The sequence below is a fragment of the Neofelis nebulosa genome, chromosome 12, assembly GCF_028018385.1.
Source record: "Neofelis nebulosa isolate mNeoNeb1 chromosome 12, mNeoNeb1.pri, whole genome shotgun sequence".
In the NCBI taxonomy this organism is placed as follows: Eukaryota; Metazoa; Chordata; class Mammalia; order Carnivora; family Felidae; genus Neofelis; species Neofelis nebulosa.
Genome location: NC_080793.1, coordinates 75,596,597 through 75,622,108, shown reverse-complemented (window position 1 = coordinate 75,622,108; position 25,512 = coordinate 75,596,597). Strand labels below are relative to the sequence as shown.

The following is a 25,512-nucleotide window of genomic DNA, read 5'->3' as shown; positions in this document are numbered from 1 at the left end:
TGAGATCACGACCTGAGCTGAAGTCGGATGCTTAACTGACTGAGCCACCCAGGAGCCTCTATTGCTGACATATTTTAGAATGCACCAATCCATCAGTTGTCTGGGAAGACTGTAGATAGTGAATTTAAGAATACAGCTGTAAACCTCCAATAGGCTCAGGAAAAGCAAAGATGTCAGGATTGACCAGACTGTATAGGCTCTTCATCTTATTGTATGTGTGTTTTTTTGTTTTTTTTGTTTTCCCTTTTAGTTATTTGTCAAGGTATAAAGAACTCTATCACTCTTAAGACAGTAAACTTCACGGGCTGTAATCTGACGTGGCAGGGAGCAGATCACATGGCCAAGATCTTAAAGGTGACTTTATGTTTAAACTTTCATGAAAACATTATGTGATTGAAACATTATTATTTTGATTCAAGATGGCAGGGGTTTTTGTTTTGTTTTGTTTTTGTCCTTTGATACATGTGCTTGCAGTTTTAGTTTTATTGAAAGAATATGACCAGTTTTCAGTTTGGGATTTGCCATTTAGTGAAAGTAGTTCACTTATTCCTAGAAATAAGAAATTTCATGTATAATACATCATAAATACTGTCATGTATTTTGAGTTACTGAAAATAGCCCATCACCTGTGATAAATAGTTTTTTTAGAATATAGCCACACCCATTTGCTTATATAGTGACTGTGGCTGTTTTCATCCTATCCCAGTGGAGCTGAGTAGTTGCAACAGAAACTGTATGGCCCCCAAAGCTGAAAATTTTACCTTTGGGCCTATACAGAGCAAGTCCATTGACCCAGGATACAGAAAACAGTGAAGAGCATGGATTCTGAAACCAAATAGCCTAGGTTCAAATTCCAACTCTCCAATTTCATAGCTTATGACCATGGACGTATTACTTAGCCTCTGTGCTTTGTATTAAACGAACTAATTTGTATAAAATAGTGCCTGGCACATAATAAGCACCATGTAAGTGTTTTGCTGTGATTCCCACTTGTTGCTTTTATAGGTTATTGTTAACAGAAAAACACCAACGATTTTCCATTTTAGAGTGTCACAGGAACTTTGAGTCTTTTGTTGTTCGAGCATGTAGTAAGATTGCTTTCTTTGAAAGTCAGTGTTCCCTGTAACCAAAATTTATCTTATGAATGTAGAGAAATAAATATATCTTTCTGACTATATCTCTGGTTAAAACTTAAACCATCAATTTCCTACAGCATGTCAAACTGCCTTTGCATGTTGCAGGCCACTGAAGTTAGTGTACATACCTTAAAGTAGTAAGCAAGATCCCCTGGGTTAGGGAAAGAAAATATTAGACCCCCTATATTTGTTTTTGTATCATTTAAAAAATACCTTGAGAGTTTATAATGTACACGGAATATATGTACAGAACTTCCTGTGTATAATTTTTCAATCAATAAGATACGTGTTGCAGAAAGTGCACTTGCAGGATGCCCAGTCAGGTGTTGGAGACCACCGGAGGACAGAATGATACAGCCTCAGCAATAACAGAATTTAGAACTAATTCCCTGGGTTGGAGATAAGGAAAATAAAATTTGTAGAATGTAATTGATTGCCAGAGTTTCTATAACTGATCAGCGGTCATCCAGTGGCTAGAATCTAACCAGTCGCTGGCAAACTAGAATCTGGGTCACTGGACTCCTAAACTCGAATCGACTGTTAAATCTCTTGGGTTGACCGTGACATGCTAAGCCATCTTCAGTAGGCCTCCCCTGTTTCCTTATTCAAACGTCTTCATTTCATCCTCTTAAATCTTTGAAGTATCAGACCATGAGAAGGCACGAAGAAACCTGGGCTGAGAGTCTTCGTTATAGGAGACCTGACCTGGACTGTATGGCTGGTTTGAGGCGTATCACTTTGAATTGCAACACGCTCATTGGTGACCTTGGCGCAGGTGCTTTTGCAGAATCTCTCAGTGATGATTTATGGCTTAGAGGTAAATTCTAAAATGGAAAATAGTGAATTTTTAAATGCTAAATATGCTTAGCTTTTGGCATGATATTGTCATAGGATTTTTTTCAAAGCCTTATTTTTCCAATACCTTTTACTGTGCTTTACAGCTTTCCTAAGAATTACGTATATTTATTCTTCACAGAAAATACAGAGTAACAAGAAAACACAATTACCCATAATCTTAATACCTAGACGCAATCACTGTTCATTTTTGGTATACTTTCAGTGTTTTATTTTTCTACAAATATCCTCGTATACTTCAGAGACTAAAAAAGTGGACTCATAGCACACTTACTAATTCATGCTCTTTTAATTAATGATGTATCCTGTGGTACTCCATTTATATTGACATGCAATAGTGTTGCAAATAGATGTAGACAGTTGTGCTTTTCCCTGTAGGAAACAATGTGTGGTGAACACTTTGTTCATACATTTCTGCATCCACTGGTATTACTTACGTAGATTAAGTTACTAAAAGTGGAATGACCTCATAAGATGACATTTTTAAGACATTTACTGCATGTTGCCAAATCACCATTCAGAAATTCCGTGCCGATTTATAATCCACCTTAACAGTGTCCGTGAGGCCTCTACCCTCACAAGCACTGGCTTGTGTCACTTTTAAAAACTATAAGACAAACAAAAGTTAGTAGCCCGCCCTCTTTTATGCAAGTAGGGTTACTCCAGATTTTATAACTTTTCTCATTTCATATAGTATGAGCTACTTAATGAGTCACTAAATTTCTATCTACCACATCATTTTTAGTGACTGTTCAGAGTTCCATTGCATGAATATGCCATAGTACACTCAGCTTACTCATTCTTGCTAGATATAGGAGCTCTTTGCAGTTTTTCACGTAAAAACAGTACTCTGATACATACCCTTGCCTACATCTATTATTGGTTAAATTCTTAGGGAGTTGTTGGGTCAAAAGGGCATGCACATCCTAAAGGTTTTGTTTATATGGTCTTGACCTAATCTGGTCGAACAATCATATTATATTGTTTTAATTTGTATTCAGTGTATATAGTAGTGACAATTAACTATTGTTAGTAATTTAGCTAGTTGATTAATTGTATCCTCTGTCCATTCTATAGTAAGAGTTTGTAAGGGTTGCTGCATATCATTTCCATAGATCTGGCTCACTTCTTTGTACCCTGGGGTTTTAAAAGCCTCCAGTTACTTTAATGTAATGGTTTACACAACACTTTTAGAAAAGGGCTGATAGTTTCCTCCTATGTAATGTTTTGTATGCCTGTGCTTTTGTGATGATCCCTTTGGTTTAAATGAACTACTAGTGTTTCTGATCACTTGTTCTGTTCTTTGACCTTTTAAAGAGGGAGTTCTTGACTATCATTCTTTGTTGATAAGTTCTTAGCGTATGTTCCCTATTCACACATTGTTTGGATTTGTTATTGTTCACATCCTCTTGAGACATCTTTGTCTTTTTTGTTCTAAAACTAACACTTATTACAAATCTTCTATTTGGCTTTTTTCTTTCAACTCATTTCAAGAGTGATTTGGAGCTCAAGATCATATCAAAAGAATGCAGTGCAGTTTCTGAGCTCCACCGACTTTTTGTATATGAGGTTCCCACTGCCACCAGCATTCTTGCTGATTATGAACTGGGATTCCTTTTGTGATGTTTTTCACTCATAGACTGTATCCAGTCATTCTTCAACTATGTAATCGTAAAATATGTTGGGTGATATGTTGGTACTATGGGCAGAGTAATTGAGGCACATCCAAGAATTTTTTATTGGATTTTGTATTATGTGTGTGTATACTTTTCTGTTTTTCTTTTTTCCACATCCAAGATTAAAACCCTGCCATGATTAGGCTTGTACCAAAATCTTACACGCAGGAATACATGACAGTTGACTGTGTGTTAAATCTGTGTAGAGTTGGCAAGTGACCTTTTGTCTTTCATCAAAAGCACTTGACCTGCAGCAATGTGGCCTCACCAATGAAGGAGCAAAGGCTTTACTAAAGGCCCTGGAAACCAATAGAACTCTGGTCATTCTGGATATAAGAAAAAATCCGCTTGTTGGTATGTCGCATCTTCTTTAATCGATTAACGAATGGCAAAACAAAGAATTTGTTCATGTATTGACAGTTTTTAAAATTTAATGTGTTTACTTTCCTAATCTTATACTTTTTTGAATCTTGTACTTCCCTTGTGTTTTTAGCAGATAATTTACTAATTAAAGTGAATTGATACTTGTAAATTGCTCTTGGCCGCCACTCTGTATAGACTTGAATCTAGATAATGAACCTGCTTCCACCAAGAGAGCTATTTCCTTCTTGTGGAACCTTTGCATTCTTGGAAAGAGCATTTCATTCATTTCTAAGTTACCGAGTAATTTTTGAATCCTTTCTGTGTTCCAGACACAGGTTTTAGGCACTAGGAATGTGGCAGTGAATCAGATATTCAAAAGTCTTGTCCTCCTTCCAGTGGAAGGGTTCAGGTAGAAATGAGTAAACAGATAAGTAGTGTACTCTTAGATAGCAGGAAGTACAAAAACACCTTAAGGTGAAGACATTGAATGGGGCAGTAGGGCTGTATTAGATTTGTCAGGGGACAGCTTCACTGGAGAAATGACATTTGAGGGGACACCCAAGTGAAAAGTGGTAAGCCATGGGAGACCTGGAGAAAGCACGTTCCAGAACCAGGAGGCTATGTGTGCGGGTACATAGGTGGCAGGGTGGGTAAAGTACTAAGGAAAAGTGCAGAGGCCGCCATAGCCAGAACACTGAGTGAAGGAGAGCATGGTATGCAGTGAGGTCATGTTGGTGGCCAGGGGCATGATCTTGTAAGGTCTGGAAAGCCACAGTAAGGACATGAATTACTCTGTGCGAGCAGAGGGTTTTGAGGTGGGAAAGGCTTGATCTGAATAGCGTTTCAGTAAGATGACCCTGGTGTAGAGAATAGACTTGGGAATGGGCGTGGGGGATAAAGAAGGGAAATGGGGAGACCAGTCAGGAGACTGTCACTCCAGTCAGGAGTCCAAATCAGGGCTGTTTCTGGCTTAGCTTAGGGTGGAAGGTTGGAGCTGGTGAGTGGTTGAATTCAGGTTGTGTTTTGAGGGTGTAGCTAATAAGACTTATGGATAGATCAGATATGGGGTATGAAAGAGATAGTAATAAGCAAGTCCTAGATGATTATGTGTGCAACTGGTTGGTACCACTCACTGAGAAAAGGGGGGCTGAGGAGAGGGGCAGCTTTGAGAGACTCAGGACTTTGGTTTGATGGATTAGGCACCTGTTAGGTATCTAAGCATCTGGACAGTGCCCCCAGACTCTTTGCTTTATAGCCAAAGCTATCAAAGCCACTTTAGACACAAAGTGTCTAGATTTTATCTCGGCTGCTGCCAAAATAGAAGTAATCGGAGACCATATGGGAGGAGGCATACTTTCATCTTAGGTTTTTGAGGAAGAAATTAGAATACTCAAAGGGGGAGATAGGTAAGTAACTGCATAATGTGGGTCTTATACTTAATTTTATGTGAAGAGCAGTAATTAGTTGGCTTTTGTTTTTAAATGGGCATAACCACTCATTGGGAGGCAGTACTATAATTTCAATTTTATTTCACTTTAGATCATTCTGTGATGAAAGCAGTTATTAAAAAAGTTCTCCAGAATGGGAGGAGTGCCAAGTCAGAGGTAACACGTAATCCTCTAGGAAGAACTTTTCGTTAATTGCATGTTTTTCTTTTTTTTTTTCCTAATAAAACTATCAAGGCATTTTTCTGCCATCTTAAACCAAATAAATCAAATCAAATGGCCTTCTGTTTTTGAAAAAATTGTGTGATTCTTTAATATATGGTCTCAGAAATGCAGATAGCAAACCTTTTATTAACTTAAAATATCTGAATTTCCAGTTGAGATCAAACCTCATAAATTACCTGTAACTGAAATGCGTATGTATTATTTCTCTTCCAGTACCAGTGGATCACTTCTCCATCAGTGAAGGAACCATTCAAAACTGCTAGACAGAAAAAGAGAACTATAGTTCTGGGAAGTGGTCGAAAAGGGAAAGCTACTATTAGAATCGGTAACTCTTTCTAGCCTGGCTTTTTAGCACCTACTAGAGCTTACACCCCTTATGTGTTCCAGGGTGCTAAAACTGAAATCTCTTCTCATTATACGACATCAGTGGTAACAACCAATATTGACGACGTGCAGATTAGAAAGACTGTAAATGTTCTATACAGATTATGCGAATTTATAGAATGTAGAAATAATTTTTAAAAAGAGATACTAATATTTCCATTTTTTTAGTTAAGCAACTTTATGTTTCATAGAAAATTCATTATTTTGAATATATTTCTTTGTTAAGATTTTCGTTTTCTCCTTCTGTTGTCTATTAACATAATTCCATGTGGCTTAAGTATAATTTGCCACTTTTCTATTTTCACTTCATTTTAATTTTATTTTAAGTGTTCATTTATTTTTGAGAGCGCATGCATGTGATCTGGGGAGGGGCAGAGAGAGGGGGACAGAGGATCTGAAGTAGGTTCTGCACTGTCAGCACAGAGCCACTGGGCTCAAATTCACGAACCCTGAGACCATGACCTGAGCCGAAGTCGAACACGTAATCCACTGAGCCACCTATGCACCCGCTTTCACTTCATTTTAAACTAAATTTAAATTCTGTATGGTTCATAGTTATACTTTTTAATGTATTCACAAGGTTTCACTGAGTTGATTTGTCCATTTTTTTAATTACTGAAAAATTTGGGGTGCGTAGCTGGCTCAGTCAGTAGAGCATACGACTCTTGATATCAGGGTCATGAATTCAAGCTTCACATTGGGTATGGAACCTACTTAAAAAATAAATAAATTAGTGAAAAATATTGTAAACATTTTCATAAGTGTAACTGCTTTTTTTACCACTAAAAGATACATGTTTTTGATTCTCCATTAATCAGCTTATTTGATCAACAAAATATTAAATAGGAGTTAAGAGTGTTTATTAAATCAAAAGAAAGCTTACAGTTATCTACCAATTTTTATTTTAAAACAGTGATATTTTAGTAGTTAATATATACAAAAAAGTTGAGATTTGTGGTATCACACTATGTATTATTATGAAAAGTTTACGTCGTGTGTAAAACATTTATAAAAGTGTCTAAGTTGGGGGATGCCTGGGTGGCTCACTTGGTTAAGTGTCCGACTCTTGGTTTTGGCTCAGGTCATGATCTCATGGTTGTGGGATCCAACCCTGCGTCTCACTCTGCTGAGCATGGAGCCTGCTTAAGATTCTTTTTCTTTCTCTCCATCTGCCCCTTCTCTGCTGGTGCACGCTGTCTCTCACTCACTCTCTCTCTCTCTCTCTCTCTCAAAAGAAAAAAGCGTCTAAGTCGGTATTTTGATATAATATTAGAAGTAGAGCTATCTATAGGAAAAAGAAATATATCTATATGTTATATTCAGATTCCTGTAATTTTAGTACCTGGAGGTATATAACAGGACTTTGTGGAATGAGAGTAAAAATTTTAAAAATTTTTCTTAGCATGATTAAACAAAGTGGAAATGTGACTGAAGTTTACAAGCTCACTGAGCTGTTTCAAGAGTAATTTTATTTCTTGGGCTTTTTTCTGTATTTGCCTCAGTTATATGGAGACATAGAGGTAAGCCAAATCAGCGTCTGGCTATATAGTTAGATCCAGGTGAGTATAGGGGTTAAATAATTGTGTGAGTTGTGTCATATTCATATTATAATTGTGTGTGCAGAAAGAAGATAGGAACTTTTATGGGATTTTTTTTTTAATCTCCTAACAAGATAAGCGTAGATTCTTTTGGTTTTACTTAAAAATGACATTTGCATTAGTTTCTGAAAGTAAGGGGAAAGTTGTATACATATAAACCATATACATGATGAACACTATTTGCTTGAGAAATAAGCTATACTCTATGAAATATTTGCTCTGTATTACCCCTTACACTTTATTTCACATACTTTCCTGATGCTGCTAAAGTAGTATAGTGAAACAGACTTGAAGAACGAATAGAACCAACCTATATTACTTGTTTTCAGTAACATAGAAAAAAACAAATCTTTAAATGTAGGTCAATTGTAATATATGGTTTATTCTAAATAAAGTATATTAGCATGTAGGTCTAGTTTTGTTACCAGATATTTCATAAGGATACTTGACTCTTCAGTATTGAAATATAGGCTAAGTCTCCATATCTTGCTCTTCTATCCAGTGGTTTCTTTTGTTTTCTATTTGAAAATAAATGAGTAATGAGGGTCAGCAGACTTAAAGAGGGTAACATTGACTCATCTGCCTATTACAAGCTTCAGTCCTGTTACTTTTATCATTTTCACATAGAAAAATGAATCTTAAATTGAAATTTTGTTCTAATTCAGATCCTGTTTGGCAGGAGTCATGGATCTATCAGTGTTTCTCTACCTTGGAGACTCAGATATACCAAAGCTATTCTGAGATTCAGCAAACTGAATGTTTCTGCATGATACAAGAAATGTATCATGCATGTTTCATTCTTTGGGATATATTTTTTATTTACTTTTGCATGTTTTGTACATTTCACATACTTATATTTTAGTTAAAATGGTAACTTGTTACTGGAGAGGACTTGTATTTTTAAACGTTACCAGTCTTTTTACAAAATCTTGTTCTTAATGGCTTTTGCATCATTGTCAGTTGCCTGTTTTATTCTTTTAAAAGTGTGAACATATGATGATTGCTCTGTTGCCCTTCAGTGCATCTTGATTTTTTCTTTTAATGCTTTTGCAAACATAGGATTGGGTACAAAGAAACCTGTAAGTAACGGAAGAAAACACTCCCTTGGTAAAGACTATTATGCTCCTGAACCTCTGCCTCCTGGTGTGTCTGGTTTCCTGCCGTGGCGCACAGCAGAACGTGCAAAAAGGAGCAGGTAGGGCATCTTTAGTCCCTGTCTGTAGTCATTCACCATTCTTCATTTTGGAGCTTCTATTACGTGGGAGGTCTCTGGTGGTTTCTGTAGAGGAAGAACGATAAATCACACTTCTGCCTAATGAGTCCTTTAAGGAAGAAAAACAAAAACAAAAAAATTATAATTGGGAGTTTCAAGTTATTTCTTAAGTGTCACAACAAAGGTAACCCTGTGGGAATCCAGTGGAGATAAAATTATCTTCACTTGGGCAGATGATAAAGGTTTCATTAAAGGCAGTTGTGACTGAGCCAGTCCCTACAGTGCAAGAGTAGGAGCTTGGATTTATAGGAATAGGGAAAAAAGACATTTTAGGCATGGAGAATAGTTTAGTGCAGAATGGATGGGGAGTATGAATTAGACTTAATCTAACTCGGTCAACCGGCTTAACTCACTTCAGTGAATCAGATTTAGCAAAACAAACTAGATATAACTAGTTTTAGCTGATTACTTACCTGGGGATAACTGTGCAGAATAATTTTTTGTCCTAGAAGTGTAAAAGTCTCTTTACACGGGGGCACCTGGGTGGCTCAGTCAGTTGAGTGTCCGACTTCGGCTCAAGTCATGATCTCGCCGTCTGTGACTTTGAGCCCCACGTCGGGCTCTGTGCTGACAGCTCGGAGCCTGTTTCAGATTCTGTGTCTCCCTCTCTCTCTGCCCCTCCCCCGCTCATGCTCTGTCTCTCTCTCTCTGTCAAAAATAAATAAACATTAAAAAAAATTTTTTTATACAGTCTCTTTACACGATTAAACTATAATTTTAGGCTTGCTGAGTAAATAGAGTAAATAGTAAATCTATAGGCCTTGCTATAGATTATTTTCAAGTAACTTAACCTGGTAGTAGTCAAGAAATTGAGGATGAGCAATTGCTTAAGAAAACGAAGAGTTGATTTTCAATAAGGCTTGAAGAAGGTGCTGTGTAAATTAACCGTGCAGTAGCTCATGTTAAGTTGATGAATATAATCTCCGCTGGGCAAGTGACTGCTGTACCTTTTCACAAATGGTGATGTGAATTATTGTCGTGTAAACTATAGTTCTGAGTCCCCAGTCTTGCACTTTAGTTTTATAGCTTTGTGGTTTCATATCTTCTTCTCATGACACTTAGTCATCTCGAGTCCATTCTGATCACAAGGAGTTGTCAACTGGAGAATGATTATCAGTTAAAGAAGTTAGATTGGAAATCTCAACCATCCTGAACATAGGAAGTGGAGACACCTCTCAGTGGTTCAGAGAGTTACCACAAGGCAGTCTGCTAAATTCTGTTCAATTTTCTCCATAGCAGAGCCTCCCAGGTCCTTATTTTGAACTTACTCATGTTTATACACAATTCGTATGTATTCTTAATAGTATTATTGTACATAATACAAGTTTTGTTAACTGAGGTTAACTGGTGATGTATTCACATCAAAGTATAACTGAACTTGTTGGTATCTCTTCAGGGGTTTTCCGTTAATCAAAACTCGTGACGTGTATAATCATTTGCAGGTATGTAGTTCTCATATTTACAGTAGGTAGAAGGTTGAAGTGGGAAAGGTGGGAGGACGTTCTCTTTGCTTTTCAAACTAAACAGGAACGCCTGGGTGACTCAGTCGGTTGAGGGTCCAGCTCTTGATTTCGGGTCAGGTCACGATCCCAGGGGTCGTGGGATCCGAGCTGAGCGTGGAGCCTACTTGAGATTCTCTCTCTCTCTCCCTCTCCCTCCCGCCCTCCCTCCCTCGGCCTCTCTCCCCTGTCTCTCTCTCTCTCTCTCTCTCTCTCTCTCTCTCTCTCAAAAAATAAAAAAATAAACTGAACACAACTTTACAGGGAACATCTCCCTCCCTGAAGTAAATCCATTTGAAACTTGTTAGGGTGCTCTCCCAGTGACACTGTGTAGTTGTGTGGACGTGGCACATGCTGGGGCCCTTGTGGTTTCATCTGTAAACAGGGAAGCCATTCTCCAGTTCACGAGTCACCTGTTACCCAGTGAAACAGATTTGACATTCCTGACCCCGCATGTGGAGTTATCATTTTCAGGAATGTCCTTCTGTTTTCAAGAAATGTTGTTTGGGGGCTGTATGTAGAAGTTCCAGATCCTGAAGGCAAAATAAAGAGGCCAGTCCCAAAGCTTCCACTCTCTCAGAGCACTTCTCCCTCTCCCACCCACACCACACACATCCCCTATCCTACTGTCTCCTGGTCTTAAAACCAGCCGATCCCCTCAGAGTGTCAGGTTCTCCTTCCCCTTGTCCTGGGAGACTGCATAGTTGCTCTGAATAAGGTAACACTGTTGTGACTGAGAGAAGAGCGCCCTGGGTGTGAGCCCTGCCCCCCCCGCATGCCCAGAAGAAGGGGCACACACCTCTTCCTACTGTTGGGATTTTCCTGCCCTGTGGGCTTTGCTACCTGTGGTCGTAATGGGACCCTAGTGTTGTGTCTTCTGTGCAGTTACGGAATCCCAGTGCACCTCTTTTTAATCTGTAGACTTTTTATGGGGTGTGACCAGGTCATTTTTCTAATGTTTGGAAACATCATATTCAACTGCATTCCAGTGGCAGTGAAATTTTACAGGAAAACTACATTACTCTTACCCTAGTTTTGGCTTGAGGTGGCTTAAGGATGATAAAATGAAGTTTTTGATGGGTCAGTTTTAGTTGTGTATGTGTAAGTGATTTATTTTTTAAAATTCTCATGTTTAGCATTCACGAGATATGTTGACTTTCAAATTATTCTTCTAATTCTTTATCAGTCCCCCTACTGATGGATTTTCCTCCAAAACTACATTTTGTTTTAGACCTTTTGTGCCTAATGGTGGAAAATAAATTTCTTGTCTGCAGTATAAAGTTGATCTGAGAAAAATATTTGCCCTGGCTCCTCACTTGGCTTATGTGAAAGAAATTTTATAAAATAATATGGGTGATTTCAAATATTAATCTTAACAATAGAATTCTGTACAGTAACAGCAAAAATAAGTTACTGTTATTTTGTCATTGCTTGTTTTTGACTAAGGAGCAGTGGAAGACATTTATAAATAATGATACCTCACATCACTTTTGTTAAATGTGCTGTAATATCACTCTCTGGCTTTTGTTATCTCTTCTACAACCCTGTCTCCTTTCTCTAAGCAATCGAATTTTCCTGTGACTGTGACAGTAGAGAGTCCTTCTTCCTCAGAAATTGAAGAGGTCGAAGATTCTTCTGAAAGTGTTCAAGAAGAGCCTGAGAAAACCAGTTTAAAACAAGAAGCATTACAGGTACAATGTTATCACTTTAGAGATACACAGATTATTGTTTAAACTGTGGTGGTTATCTGGCAGAAGCCTGATTACAGCACTGGCTAAGCTCACACATGGATTCTGTCTTCCCTCAGTGGTTCCTTAGCTTAGACCAGGGCGAAAGGTAGACGTTTGAATTCTAAGAAATGAAAATCAAAACATGTCATCAGTAATATACATTTTCCTTTCCTTAGAACCATAGACTATTAGATGTAGAGAGAACCTTAATGATCGTCAGATAAACTCAAGGAAACAGACTTCTGAATGAATGTAGTCAGCTGATTTGCTATTCTTATTTTACAGATCAGGAAATTGGAGGTCCTCACTGAACTCTTCTTTTTCTAAGAGGAAAATATGACCTCGTTTTTAATAAAAAAAAAAAAGTTGAAAAAACGATTTGGATGTTGACAGTCTCCCTTCCCAAATTAAAAATACTCAAGAAGCTATATTGTACTGCCTAATAAACCTGACCTCTAACGTCATTTGATATTTCTGTTTGGACAGAAAAGAAAAATTGATTTTTATAACAAATTTTATAACAAAATACCATAGTTATTTTATTTCAACTTTAATGCAGAGCTGACATTGGTAATAAATAAGGGAAACACCGTTTGGGAGGGACCTTGTCTTTTTTTGTGCTATCGAGTCCACATTTAATTTTTAAAAATGATTTAGGATGGTTTTCTTTTACTGTCAAACTTGACAGATTTAAAACTAGTTATCTCAGGGGTGCCTGGGTGGCTCGGTCGGTTAAGCGTCCGACTTCGGCTCAGGTCATGATCTCACGGTCCGTGAGTTCAAGCCCCGCATCGGGCTCTGTGCTGACAACTCAGAGCCTGGAGCCTGTTTCGGATTCTGTGTCTCCCTCTCTCTCTGCCCCTCCCCTGTTCATGCTCTGTCTCTCTCTGTCTCAAAAATAAATAAACGTTAAAAAAAAAATTAAAAAAAAAAAAAACTAGTTATCTCATTATTGTAGGACTGTGGAAATTACTATTTGATTTTTTTAAAAAAGAAAGCCAGATTTTTATTTTCTTAATTAAAATTAATGACAATAGTGGAGAGAAATTAAGATAAGTACTTGGAAAATGATGAAGTGTTAGAGTGGGAGGAATGTGTAGTTGATGTAGAATTATCCACTTCAGGGTGCCTGGGTGGCTCAGTCGGTTAAGCGTCTGTCCAACTCTTGATTTTGGCTCAGGTCATGTTCTTGTGGTTTGTGAGATCAGGTTCCCCATCAGGATCTGTGCTGACAGGGCGGAGCCTGCTTGAGATCCTCCCTTCCCATCCCTGCTCCACTCACTTGCACACTCGTACATGCGTGCACACATTCTCTCTCTAAATAAACTTAAAACAATTACCCCTTTCATCTTATAAATGAGCAATTTGTAGCGATTAAGTACTTTGTTACTAAGTTGCAGAGTGGCAACAAGGCCCTGGACTATCTAATTTGCATTCATGGTCATGTTAGATAGGGGTTCCTTTCCTGCATGGAGAGACTAGGGAGATTGTACTTGCAAAAGGGACTCTAGGCATTGGGGAAGACCAAGAGAGTTAGGAACTATAACTAGGGAACAGCTGATTCAAGATGTGTTGAGGATCCTTTTGGCTCTTCTCCATTTTGACAAGACACAAAAATGATGGGGGCACCTGGGTGGCTCAGTCCGTTAAGCATCCGACTTCGGCTCAGGTCATAATCTCACAGCTTGTGGGTTCGAGCCCCGCATCGGGCTGTGTGCTGACAGCTCAGAGCCTGGAGCCTGCTTCGGATTGCGTGTCTCCCTCTCTCTCTGACCCTCCCCCGTTCATGCTCTCTCTCTGTCTCAAAAATAAATAAACACTAAAAAGTTAGAAAAAATGATGGTATTAAAATTTTTTAGACCGTATCTGCAACAATTAAGAGATTTCAACATTTTTTGCAAAGACAGAAGACAAGTAGAAGAGTGTGAAGCCAGAAACTAGAGAAAAACCACAACCTAGAATATGCACAGAGATGTGCTGCAGCTGAGGGGGAACCTGTCCCCCAGGCAGAGATAGCTCCAAGCCCCAGGTGTGCATGTGGGAGAGAGGGTGACGTTAGTTAGAAATGTGACTGAAACGAGGAGAGCATGTGGAAAGTTCATAATTGGCACCGTGAACTCTCGATCCCACCTTCATTCTCCTAAAATGAGACAATTTTACTTTAAAAAGAACTGGGAGAACTGGGGCTCCTAGTATGTAGTTTTGCCTCTTCACACCTAAGAGAAGCCTGTCCATCATGAGCTTCCAGGGAGCCTTCTTCTCCCTTAAGAGTTAAAAGTTAAATTATGTGTGGGGCGCCTGGGTGGCTCGGTCGGTTAATTGTCCAACTATTGATTTCGACTCAGGTCGAGATCCCACAGTTCAGGAAATTGAGCCCCACAGCAGGCTCTGCTGGCAGCGTGGAGCCTGCTTGGGATTCTCTCTCTCCCTCTTCTCAGCCCCTCCTGTATTTGCGTGCTCACACACCAGTTCACACTCTCTCAAAATAAATAAATAAACATTAAAAAAATAAATTCTGTGTATTTATAAAGCAATAAAATTTAACGAGCCAGAGCCCCTGGCAACAGTGTGGATGCATTTTTAAGAACAGTGTTGACTGGAGGACCGTATATATTGTGAATTCAGGAGGTGGCACCACCAGAGCGTATTTTTAGTGATGCGTGCATGTAAGGGATGCGGGTGGTCTTTAACTCTGGGAGGAGGGAAGGAGCTTGTTATGGCAAAAGGATATGGGGATTTTTGAGATGCTGACAAGCTGTATATACAGGCTTGAGTGCTAGTTATGTAAGTAAGTGTTCTCTTTATTTGTGACACTGACAGTTTTATTCTTTGCACTTTTTAGTATGATATCACATTTTACAATTAAAACCTGCTTAAAGGGGCGCCTGACTGGCTCAGTCGGTGGAGCATGTGACCCTTCACTTCAGGGTTGTGAATTCGAGCCCCACATTGGGTGTAGAGATTACTTAAAAAAAAAAAAATTAAAACCTGCTTAAAGAAGGGTTGCCTCGGGGCGCCTAGGTGGCTCAGTCAGTTAAGCATCCAACACTTGATTTTGGCTCAGGTCATGATCTCAAGGTTTATGAATCCAAGCTCCACACCGGGTTCTGTGCTGACAGCACAGAGCCTGCTTGGCATTCTCTTTCTCCCTCTCTCTGCCCCTCTCCCATTCCTGTCCTTGGTTTATCTCTCTCAAAATAAATAAATAAACTTTAAAAAAAAGCAAGCAAGCAAGCAAGCAAGCTTGCCTCTAGGGGGCAGGATGTGTGAGTGAGAGGAGACTGTTTGATTTTAAGTCCACTGCTGTTTGTATTCACATATATTCATTAGCATTATGTGTGTGTTAACTCATGTAATCCTCATTAAGAACTCTGTGGCATGGCAACCTGTCTTCATTTTATAGATAAGGAAATTGAGACTTAGAGTTACTAGCTTGTCAAAGGTTATAGAGCTTGTCAAAGGTAGGGTCAGGTTTTAGCCACAGAGATTCTGAATGGTTTTGGGTTTTTTTGTTTGTTCGTTTGTTGTTGTTGTTTTTTGTTTGTTTTTGTTTTTAGAGAGAGCACATGTGGACTTGAGCAGGGGAGGGACAGAGAGAGAGAAAGAGAATCCCAAGCAGGCTCCATGCCAGATTGAAGCCCAATTTGGGGCTCAATCTCATGACCGTGTGATCATGACCTGAGCCAAAATCGAGAGTCAGACGCCTAACCAGCTGAGCCACCTAGCAATCTAAAAGAGAAATTTGATTACTAATTATAAGCAAAGCAGTACATACTGAGGGAGATGGCAAGTTTTCACCTATCCAATTAGAGAAAAACCTTCTGCCTTTCGCACACATATATCTTGGAGTGACACGGGTTTTCCTTATTCAGCAATTACTAATTGTGTGCTTTGTGCTAGACACGTGTGCTGGGATAAAACACCACTGCCCCTAAATTTCTTGCACTTTAAAGTGAAGAAGCAAGCCACCAGTTACAGTAGAAGTTAGTATACCAGGTGACACATTGCTGAAAGTAGTCTAAAATGTTAGGAATCTTTTGGAAAGCAGTTTGGAAATCAGTATAGCAGAACCTTAAAAATGTTCATTTGCTTTGATCTCAAACTCATTCTTATTGATTTATTGCAAGAAAATTATTCTTACATGTGAGGAAAAGGCTTCATGCCTAAAAATAGGTATTTTGTTTTATAATATTGAAAAGTTGGAAAGAATTTAAATGTAAAGGAATGATTACATGAACCGAGAAACCTGCTCAGTGGAATATTTTGTAGACCATTAAAAAAATCAAGGTTATGAATCCCCTGATTATATAAAAATGATTGATTCAATGTTAAATGGAAAAAAAAGTTGAACATAAAATTATTAATACAGTATGATGGGAGCTTTGTTCCAGAAAAAATCAGACGAGCCAATGAATAGAAGGGGAAGGAGAGCAGATGAAGGAAAATTTCTCCAAAACCTGATTATTAGTCTTATTTAAGTAACAGAATGTCAAGCAATTTTACTTTCTAATTTTTTGGTTCCATATTTTTTTTAAGGAGCATGAATTCCTTTGTGAGAGGAAGGTACACTTTTTCATGAAAATTTAACATTATGTCCTAATTCCCTCCACTAGGGGGAGAAACTATTTCATGTAATTACATGATATACTCTATATTTAGAGCTAGCTGAGAAGGGAGTATTTCAGTCTACTTTCTCTAACTGTGGCGCTAGTTTCTTGTTTGCTTATTTGTGTAGAATTTCTGTGAAATAAGTTTTAAATATTAAAACCATTATATAAGTAAGTGGCGGAATTCTGCAATGTTTTTCCTTCATCCCTATTAAAGAATTTGAAGTTCGGCTATTTTTTATTTTTTAAACCTATGTTCTGAATATAAAAATATATGTTCATTGAGCAAATTTTTTTAAATGATGAAAAATTTTTTGAAGAAAATAAAAGCCATCTCTGCAAGTACACCCATCTAATCTACCCTTTTGTCTTAAAAAGGTATCAAAAGTAGGGGTGCCTGGGTGGCTCAGCCGGTTGAGCATCCAACTCTTGATTTTGGCTCAGGTCATGATCTCACGGTCCGTCGGTTGGAGCCCCGCATTGGGCTGTGTGCTGTTAGCACAAAGCCCACTTCAGATCCTCTGTCTCCCTCGCTCTCTGCCCCTCTCCCCCAAAAAATAAATAAACATTTAAAATAAATAAAGCTGGGGCGCCTGGGTGGCGCAGTCGGTTAAGCGTCCGACTTCAGCCAGGTCACGATCTCGCGGTCCGTGAGTTCGAGCCCCGCGTCAGGCTCTGGGCTGATGGCTCGGAGCCTGGAGCCTGTTTCCGATTCTGTGTCTCCCTCTCTCTCTGAGCCTCCCCCGTTCATGCTCTGTCTCTCTCTGTCCCAAAAATAAATTAAAAACGTTGAAAAAAATTTTTTTAAATAAATAAAGCTGAAATCAAGATGTCAGTCATACATCAGATAGACCCCAGTCACTTTTAATTAGCCACCTGATTAGGTCACGTCCACCAAAAGTAATCTCTTAATATCAATTAAAAATCAGCCGATTTGAGGAGCCTTAATTACATTTGCAAAATCACTTTGCTGCAGCACCTAGGTTAGCATTTGATTGACTAACAGAGGATTGTGTAGTTCAGCAGGTAGGAATCTGAGGAGCATAGAATTCTGCCAAACACAAGTAGTGTCCCTCAACGCAAGGACCTCACTGTTTTGTTCCTGGAAACCAAAAGGGAGTTTACCAAGTGCATTCTATCTTATTGACACTAGCGAATGGGAAGATCACCACCACCTCTCTGAACAGGCATGGCACCCAGCCTCCTCAATTCATAACGTGGCTCTATAGCATAATTAGTGACGTGATCTTAGGTGTCCTACTCTACTTGTCTCTGTCTCAGTGTTTTCAAAGTGTTTACTTTTTTTTTTTAATTTTTTAAATGTTTATTTATTTTTGAGAGGGAGACAGAGGACGAGTGGGGGAGGAGCAGAGTGAGAGGGAGACAGGAATCTGAAGCAGGCTTCAGGCTCCATGCTGTCAGCAGAGAGCCCAACGTGGGGTTCGAACTCACAAACCGTGAGATCATGACCTGTGCTAAAGTCAGACGCTCAACTGACTGAGCCACCCAGGTGTCCCCACAGTGTTTACTTTTTTAAAAATGCATTTGAATCTGCCATTATGTAATTCAGGTGGGTTAGCCATGTTACTGAGATTTTCTCTTATAAAGGAACCCATAAATAAAAGTAGAATTTTCCTTTCTTCACCTTAGTTTTTTATATATGACTTACTATAGTATACACATATGCCTTTTATGGTGAACTGCCACAAATTTATTTTGGAAAGCGTGGGACTCAAAGTCTTTTTTAATGATTATTATTTTGAGAGAGAGAGAGCGAGTCGAGTAGAGGCAGAGAGAGAGAGAGGGAGAGAGAATCCCAAGCAGGCACCACACTGTCAGCACAGCCCAGCATGGGGCTCCATCTCATGAACCGTGAGATCATGACCTGAGCCGAAATCAAGAGTTGGACACTTAACCGACTGAGCCACCCAGGTGCCCCTCAAGTAAATTTTTAATAGCTAATTTGATATATTTTGGTAATTAATTTCACTAGCATGGGATGATATCATAAGTAATAGACTATAATCCTAAAGTCTTGAGTTCACTTCTGGCCCTGTGCCTAAATCCTTGTTGAAATGTATAACTGGAAAGGCTTTTGGATCTCATACTCTGAATCGTTTATAATATTTACTCTATTTCTTCTCACTAGGAAAAACTGGAGGGGTGCCTAAAGCAGTTAAAGGAGGAAAGAGTAATAAGACTGAAGGCCGATAAACGAGTTAGTGAGGTAAACAAGTTTTTTCTCATACTTTTGAGAGTGTTTTTGTTTTATTTTGATTTGATTTTAAGCCATGCACATGCAGTTTTTAAACTTTAAAACTGTAATATGTTGCAAACTGTTGTACCGTATGAATCTTTGTATTATATTTAGTGGTTATATGATCTCTATTCCAGAAAACATGTTTTTAAAATGGAAAAATCTTAGGGTTTGTTTGTTTTTCTTTTTTTTTTTGGTGTGTGTGTACTTTTATGTGACCTTAGCTTATTTTCTGCTCCTGATGCTTCAATTAAAGCACTTATGCTTATATTGTATTTACAGTAACATAGAAGGCATGATGAGACTTTACTATCAGTGAATTAGAAAAGTGAATAATTTAAATAAGTATAACATATTGGAAAACTGCTAAGAATGCAATGAAAGATAAAAATATATATTCTGAGAATTACATTACATTAGCCTAATGTTTATGGAAGCAGGGCATAAGCTAAAAAGTTGAATGTAAATATATTTTATTATCATAAGGTGAGTTTAGGGAGGAATTTTTGCAAGTGCATACATTGGATTGAAAGACATTTACTCATTCAGTAAGTGTTGAGCACCTGTTAAGGTAAAAGGTGAATCATGAACAAAGGGGCCTTTCTGAGAAATACTAGAGTTAGGCTCATACATGGTTTTAGATGAATAGATATTGAGGGGGTGGGGATGTCCAAAGGAGGAAACATCGTCAAGAAGCCAAGGAGAATATTGGTCATTGTACAGTTAATAAGTTGGGTATGATTTAGGACTTTTAAACCTAGGCATTTAATACCTTTCCCAGTAAAGTTAATCCTTAACGTCCAGCAAAGTTGGAATATGCTTTGCTCAAGTCAGACTATATTTCACTTTCTAATTTAAAGGGAACCACTAAGCAGCTAATTTTCTAATGTAAAATGAGGGTCTGTTATGAATGTAACCAGTTATAAAAGTGATCTTTTCAAAGATCATTAATAAAACAGAACTTTGGTTTATTTATATACCATCTAAGTGTTATATAGGAAACTTCGTTGGATGTCTCTGGACTTTATTATCTGATGTGGTCTCTATCTTTACTGGTGGAAAGTTAGGTTAATTACAAATTAATTATGTTTGAAATGTTTAACTCTTTTCTTTTGATGACAGTGAGAGAAAATCATGTCAGACATTTTCATTCTTCTTTTATAGCTGGAACATGAAAATGCCCAGTTAAGAAATATAAATTGCTCTTTGTCTGAAGCCCTTCATGCACAGTCATTGACAAACATGATCCTGGATGACGAAGGTGTTTTGCGCAGCATTGAGAATTCTTTTCAGAAGTTCCATGCTTTCTTGGATCTCCTTAAAGATGCTGGGTTAGTTCATTTCTTTCGCATCATTCTCTTTGCAGCTGTAACAGTGGTTTGCTGAAGAACATGAGCCATTTTCATTGCTTCTATAGTTTTACTTAGGGTGTAACTATAATATAGAGGGTTGTTGTTGTTGTTGTTGTTGTTTTAATGAGGAATTACATGTTAAAAGAAATGCAAAATAGTAAAGTTGCTTCGGTAGAGGAGAAAGCCCAGTATGAAGGAGTAACCTATAAATAATTTGTAAGTATTGTCTTGCGTAGAGACTAAATTGAAGGTAATTTAACTTGAAAATATTCCAGAATGCATTGAAATTTCCCTCCATGTTATTCATTTTCCTTGTAAAATACGTTTGAATTAAAGCAATTTTTGTCCTACATATAATAATTATCATTAATCCGCAGGACAGATATAGATCAGTCGTTTTCAACCAGGAACAATTTTGCTAAAAGAAGTTGTTAAAAGAGAGAATTGGAGATTGAAATTGATGGAGTGATGTTTTGTAGGTGAAGGGGTTGGTGTTGGGAAGGAAGGAAAAAAACACGTGTTTGGAGGAGAGGTGGCAAAGAAGTGGGGGAGAGGTGAGGGGCGATGCACTAGGTGCATGCTAGAAGCTGAAGCGTTGCAGTGGAGCAGTAAATCAGGTGGTGGGCCAGACGTTGGGGGAAGAAGGAGTGCTTCAAGGATTGCATGATCTATTGTGGTCCCAGAGCATGAGTCCGGAAGGGCTGAGAATTTGGGAGAGAATAGGGGCTTGTAGATGGAGTAGGATATTGGCTTTTAAGATTTTAGAAGTATTTCATGAGTGGGGCGCCTGGGTGGCTCAGTTGGTTAAGCATCCGCCTTTGGCTCAGGTCATGATCTCACAGTTCATGAGCTCGAGCCTCCCATCAGAGCCTGCTTGAGATCCTCTACCTCTCTTCTCTCTCACTGCTCCTCCCCAGCTTGCACCTCTCTCTCTTTCAAAAATAAATTGAAGGAGAGAGATACACAGCATGAGCAGGGGAGGGGCAGAGAGAGAGTGGAAGACACAGAATCCAAAGCAGGCTCCAGGCTCTGAGCTGTCAGCACAGACCTTGACATGGGGCTCGAAGTCACAAACTGGGAGATCATGACCTGAGCTGAAGTTGGATGCTCTACTGACTGAGCCACCCAGGCACCCTGAAAAAAAATTTTTAAGAAATATTTCATGATTCTAGGTATGGGGAAATCTAAGCTGCTCATACACAGTTATAACAATCTTTGTTTTTTTCTCCTTTCCTCCTTTTGTCCAGGCTTGGTCAGCTTGCCACAATGGCTGGTATAGATCAGTCAGATTTTCATTTGCTGGGTCGTCCCCAGATGAATTCTACTATTAGTAGCCTGCCTAGAGAAGAAAAGAAGGCACTTGAAGATGAAAAACCAGAATCAAAGCAGAACTCCATAGGACAGATGCAGAACATCCAAGTGAGTGGACGGAACAGAATTTAATGATCCTAAGAGTGATGAGCAGAAGGGAATTACAGAGTCAGAGAGAAAATGATGACAATCTGTCTGTAATAATTCACACGCTTGGGAGCCTCTTTGGGGTCCTTTCCCAATCTGAAATTAGTAAGTTTGTGCCCATTTCATAATATCATATAGTTGTAAATGAGAAAATTGGGAGGCCTTTTGAAAATTTATGATGTAAAGCAAACTATTCTCAGTGAAGAAGGAAATGAAACATTAGAGAAAATATTCCAAATTGTAAATTGTGTAAATGTCTATTCTATTCATATTTCATCTAGGTTTCTATTTGTATGCAGTCAGCTTACAATGAAGGAACTCTAATGAAGGTACAAGTACTGATACAGATAATTTTCTTAAATAAGTAATCCAGACATAACTAATAGACTAGGTATTAGAGTTAACCTCCCAGTTATGGGAACGAGAGAGGGGAACCCGTCTGCTTTCCCTCTGGCCTTCCCTTCCCTTTATCTTCCATATCGGCCAACCTCAGACAGTCTTGGGACCTGATAACTTGAGAACATAGTCTTCTCACAGATTGGATACTGCTTACATGTTCCTGGAGGATAGAGAAGAAATTAATTTTCTTAGGGAGTAAGGCTTTATTATTTTTTTTAATGTTTGTTTATTTTTGAGACAGAGAGAGACAGACAGACAGTACGAGCCGGGGAGGAGCAGAGAGAGAGGGAGATACAGAATCCGAAGCAGACTCCAGGCTCAGCTGTCAGCACAGAGCCCGACGCCAGGCTTGAACCCACGAACCGTGAGATCATGACCTGAGCTGAAGTCGGACACTTAACCAGCTGAGCCACCCAGGCTCCCCTATTATTTTTAATGAGGGAAAGGGAAGTGGGCAATAATTACCCCAAACCACAAAGTCTGAAAATGTAGTAGATGTTGCCTTGGATATAGCTAAGTTAAGTTAGGAATCACCTGGCAAGATACAATTAGAAAAAAAACGGATCTAAAATCTTCTAATTAATCAATTGACTGTCTTAATAATAAGATCACAGAGTAACATTAAAGTCATGGACTCTACTTTTTAATGGTTGGCTTTTTCATCACTGAATTTTTGTTTTGTCTTCTTTTGTTTTCCCTCCAGTTTCAGAAAATTACAAGTGATGCCAGAATTCCTTTGCCTCTCGACTCCTTCCATGTCCCTGTCTCCACGCAGGAGCCCTTAGAAACTTCGAGAGACAACCTGGGAGCCCCAGTCAGTGAGCAGTGGCAGGAGTCTTTCAAAGAATTCATTGCTAGAACATGTTCTCCATCAGCAGATGCGATATCTGGCACTGGAAGCCAAAGAAAAGACGACGAATTATGTAGAAATAGCAGATCTTCTTCAGAGAAATTGACCAAAACAGGTGAATATACCAAAAAACACTCTGCTAAAAAACAGTCCAGAAACGACCTGCATTCCTGCTCTGACTCACCTGCAAATCAGAAAAGTCACAGAATTGGGCAGAATGGTTCTTTGGTTAACGAACCAATTAAAAGTGAGTCTTTGAAAAACCCCATTTCTGTCAAGAAAGAAAGTAAAATCGTGACTCTTTCATCGAAGAGAGCTAAAAGTAAACTCAATCTGTTAGAACACTCTGAAAGTGATACTCTTGGATCTGATTTTGAAATTCAAGAAAGCATCCATACTGTATCACACCTGACATAGGTCTAAATCTTTTGAAATTATGTTTTGCGTCCTAATTTTAATAAATTTCTTATATTTTCATTGTGGCATATGGTGTCTTAAAATACAGTACTGGAAGCCATTGGAGAAAGATTCATCTGGTCTTTTTATTGTAATGAAACTTTCGGTGTATGTTTTTGACATTCTAATGAGTGACCATTCACTCACCAGGTGTGTCCTGAGGGCCTAACATGTGCTATACCATCCTGGGCGCTGTTGCTTTCAGCAGTGAACAAAACAAAACCTGTACCTTCATGGAACTAATATTCTGCGGAGGGAGGAGAAAATAAATGAAGCAGGGCAAAGCGCTAGAAAGGGATGAGGTAATAAGTGAGATGGTTTTAACATTTGGTTAAATGCGGAAATACCAGCAATCCCTTGGCCAGAAGTCAGTGGTGTGTCCTAAATCATAATAACCAAAATGGCAAATATTGACCAAGGTTCTTAGCCGTATTTATAGATTACAGCAACCATATAAATAGAAGGTAGGGCACCATTTTATGGGTGAGGAGTCGGATTAAGGTGAGTTGCCCAAACTTACAGAGCTTTAAGTAAGTGGTTGAGCTGGGATTTGAAGCAGAACCTGTGCTCTTAATCTCTTTGTTGTCCTGTCACCTTGTTAAGGGAGGAAGGGCTTGAAGAGGCCATGGAGAGAAAAGCCAGCAAGCACCGGAAGTGCAGAGTGGGACTGTCAGAAAGTATAGCCGCCCCTCCACCATCTGGGTTGGGATTTTAAAGGCAGAATATGCGGGGCACCCGGGTGGCTCAGTAGGTTAAGCGTACCACTTGGGCTCAGGTCATGATCTCGCAGTCTGTGAGTTCGAGCCCCGCGTCGGGCTCTGCACTGACAGCTCAGAGCCTGGAGCCCGCTTGGGATTCTGTGTCTCCCTCTCTCTGTGCCCTTCCCCCACGCATGCTCTGTCTCTCTTGCTTTCAAAAATAAATAAGACAAAAAAAGAATTTTTTTTTAATAAAGAAATAAAGGCAGAGTATGTAAGGGTAAATAAGCACACGCCTCTGGACTAAATTCTGCCTCCCTGGTAGAACATGCATAGGTAAGTCTTGAGTTCAACCAGACTGTGACTTGAGAGGTAAGATCAGAGAAAAGCTGGGGTTTCGGGTGTCTTCTAGAAGGTCCTGCCTGATTGATACCCAGAGGACTACTACAGTCCTACTGAGTTCATGAATCATGGAGTGAGTGCTATTGGAAGAAAACAATAAAGAGTTGTGGTCTTGGCGCTTAACTAACAGGAGAATGAAAGTGGTCGTAGACACATAAGAAGAGGACCTGTGACGGGAACGTAGCCCATGTTTGGGGAAGAAGAGAACTGGAAGGGTCATCTAAAGAGGTGATAACTAAGCTAAGTCTTGAAGGATTGGCTGGAAAGTGGTGAATAAGGTGAGGAAGGGAAAGGATGCTCAAGGTGGAGGGAACAGCATAAGCAGAAGTGCGGAACCAGGAGCGTGACAGTGGTATGTTAGGGGGACGCCAGATACAGATTTCAGAGTTAGTCAGAGTTGGTGGAATGTCATCAGGCAGTGGCAGCAAGGACATCGCCTGCAGCCTTGCAAGCCGTGTTGCTTGGAGCTGGTTCTTTTTTCTCAGGAAATAGTGAGATAGTAAAAGGGTTGAAGAATGGGGATGCCTGGGTGGCTCAGTCAGTTACGCATCTGACTTTGGCTCAAGTCATGATCTCACAGTTCATGAATTCGAGCCCTACGTCAGGCTCACTGCTTTCAGCACAGAGCCCACTTCAGATCCTCTGTCCTCCTCTGTCTGTGCCCCTCTCCCATTTACTCTCTCTGTCTCAAAAATGAATAAAATGTTTTTTAAACACTTAAAAGGGTTGAAAAATGGAAATGACATACTGAGGGTTGCATGTTAGAACATGGATGTTCATTATGGAACCATCAGTTTGAAGAAGCATGGAGATCAGAGATGATGCCACACTCTTCTGAGGAGCATTATG

The 25,512-nt window shown here is 39.2% G+C and overlaps 1 protein-coding gene across 4 annotated transcripts in view; it reads left to right on the top strand.

Annotated features, from left to right (window-relative positions):
* The window catches only part of CEP78 (centrosomal protein 78), a 28,824-nt gene extending 5,240 nt beyond the window's left edge, over positions 1-23,584 (top strand). The window contains exons 4-17 of one of the 4 annotated variants that reach the window (XM_058695643.1): positions 251-354; positions 1,779-1,953; positions 3,908-4,021; positions 5,570-5,634; positions 5,914-6,025; positions 7,587-7,604; positions 8,742-8,877; positions 10,352-10,397; positions 12,017-12,145; positions 18,941-19,018; positions 20,213-20,379; positions 21,648-21,819; positions 22,140-22,187; positions 22,961-23,584. In XM_058695643.1, the coding sequence (XP_058551626.1) occupies positions 251-354; positions 1,779-1,953; positions 3,908-4,021; positions 5,570-5,634; positions 5,914-6,025; positions 7,587-7,604; positions 8,742-8,877; positions 10,352-10,397; positions 12,017-12,145; positions 18,941-19,018; positions 20,213-20,379; positions 21,648-21,819; positions 22,140-22,187; positions 22,961-23,524 (1,928 nt within the window). In that variant the 3' untranslated portion in view covers positions 23,525-23,584. The remainder of the gene's footprint in view (positions 1-250; positions 355-1,778; positions 1,954-3,907; positions 4,022-5,569; positions 5,635-5,913; positions 6,026-7,586; positions 7,605-8,741; positions 8,878-10,351; positions 10,398-12,016; positions 12,146-18,940; positions 19,019-20,212; positions 20,380-21,647; positions 21,820-22,139; positions 22,188-22,960) is intronic. The other 3 variants (XM_058695645.1, XM_058695644.1, XM_058695646.1) reach the window with 3 other exon arrangements.
* Positions 23,585-25,512: the final 1,928 nt, after the last annotated feature.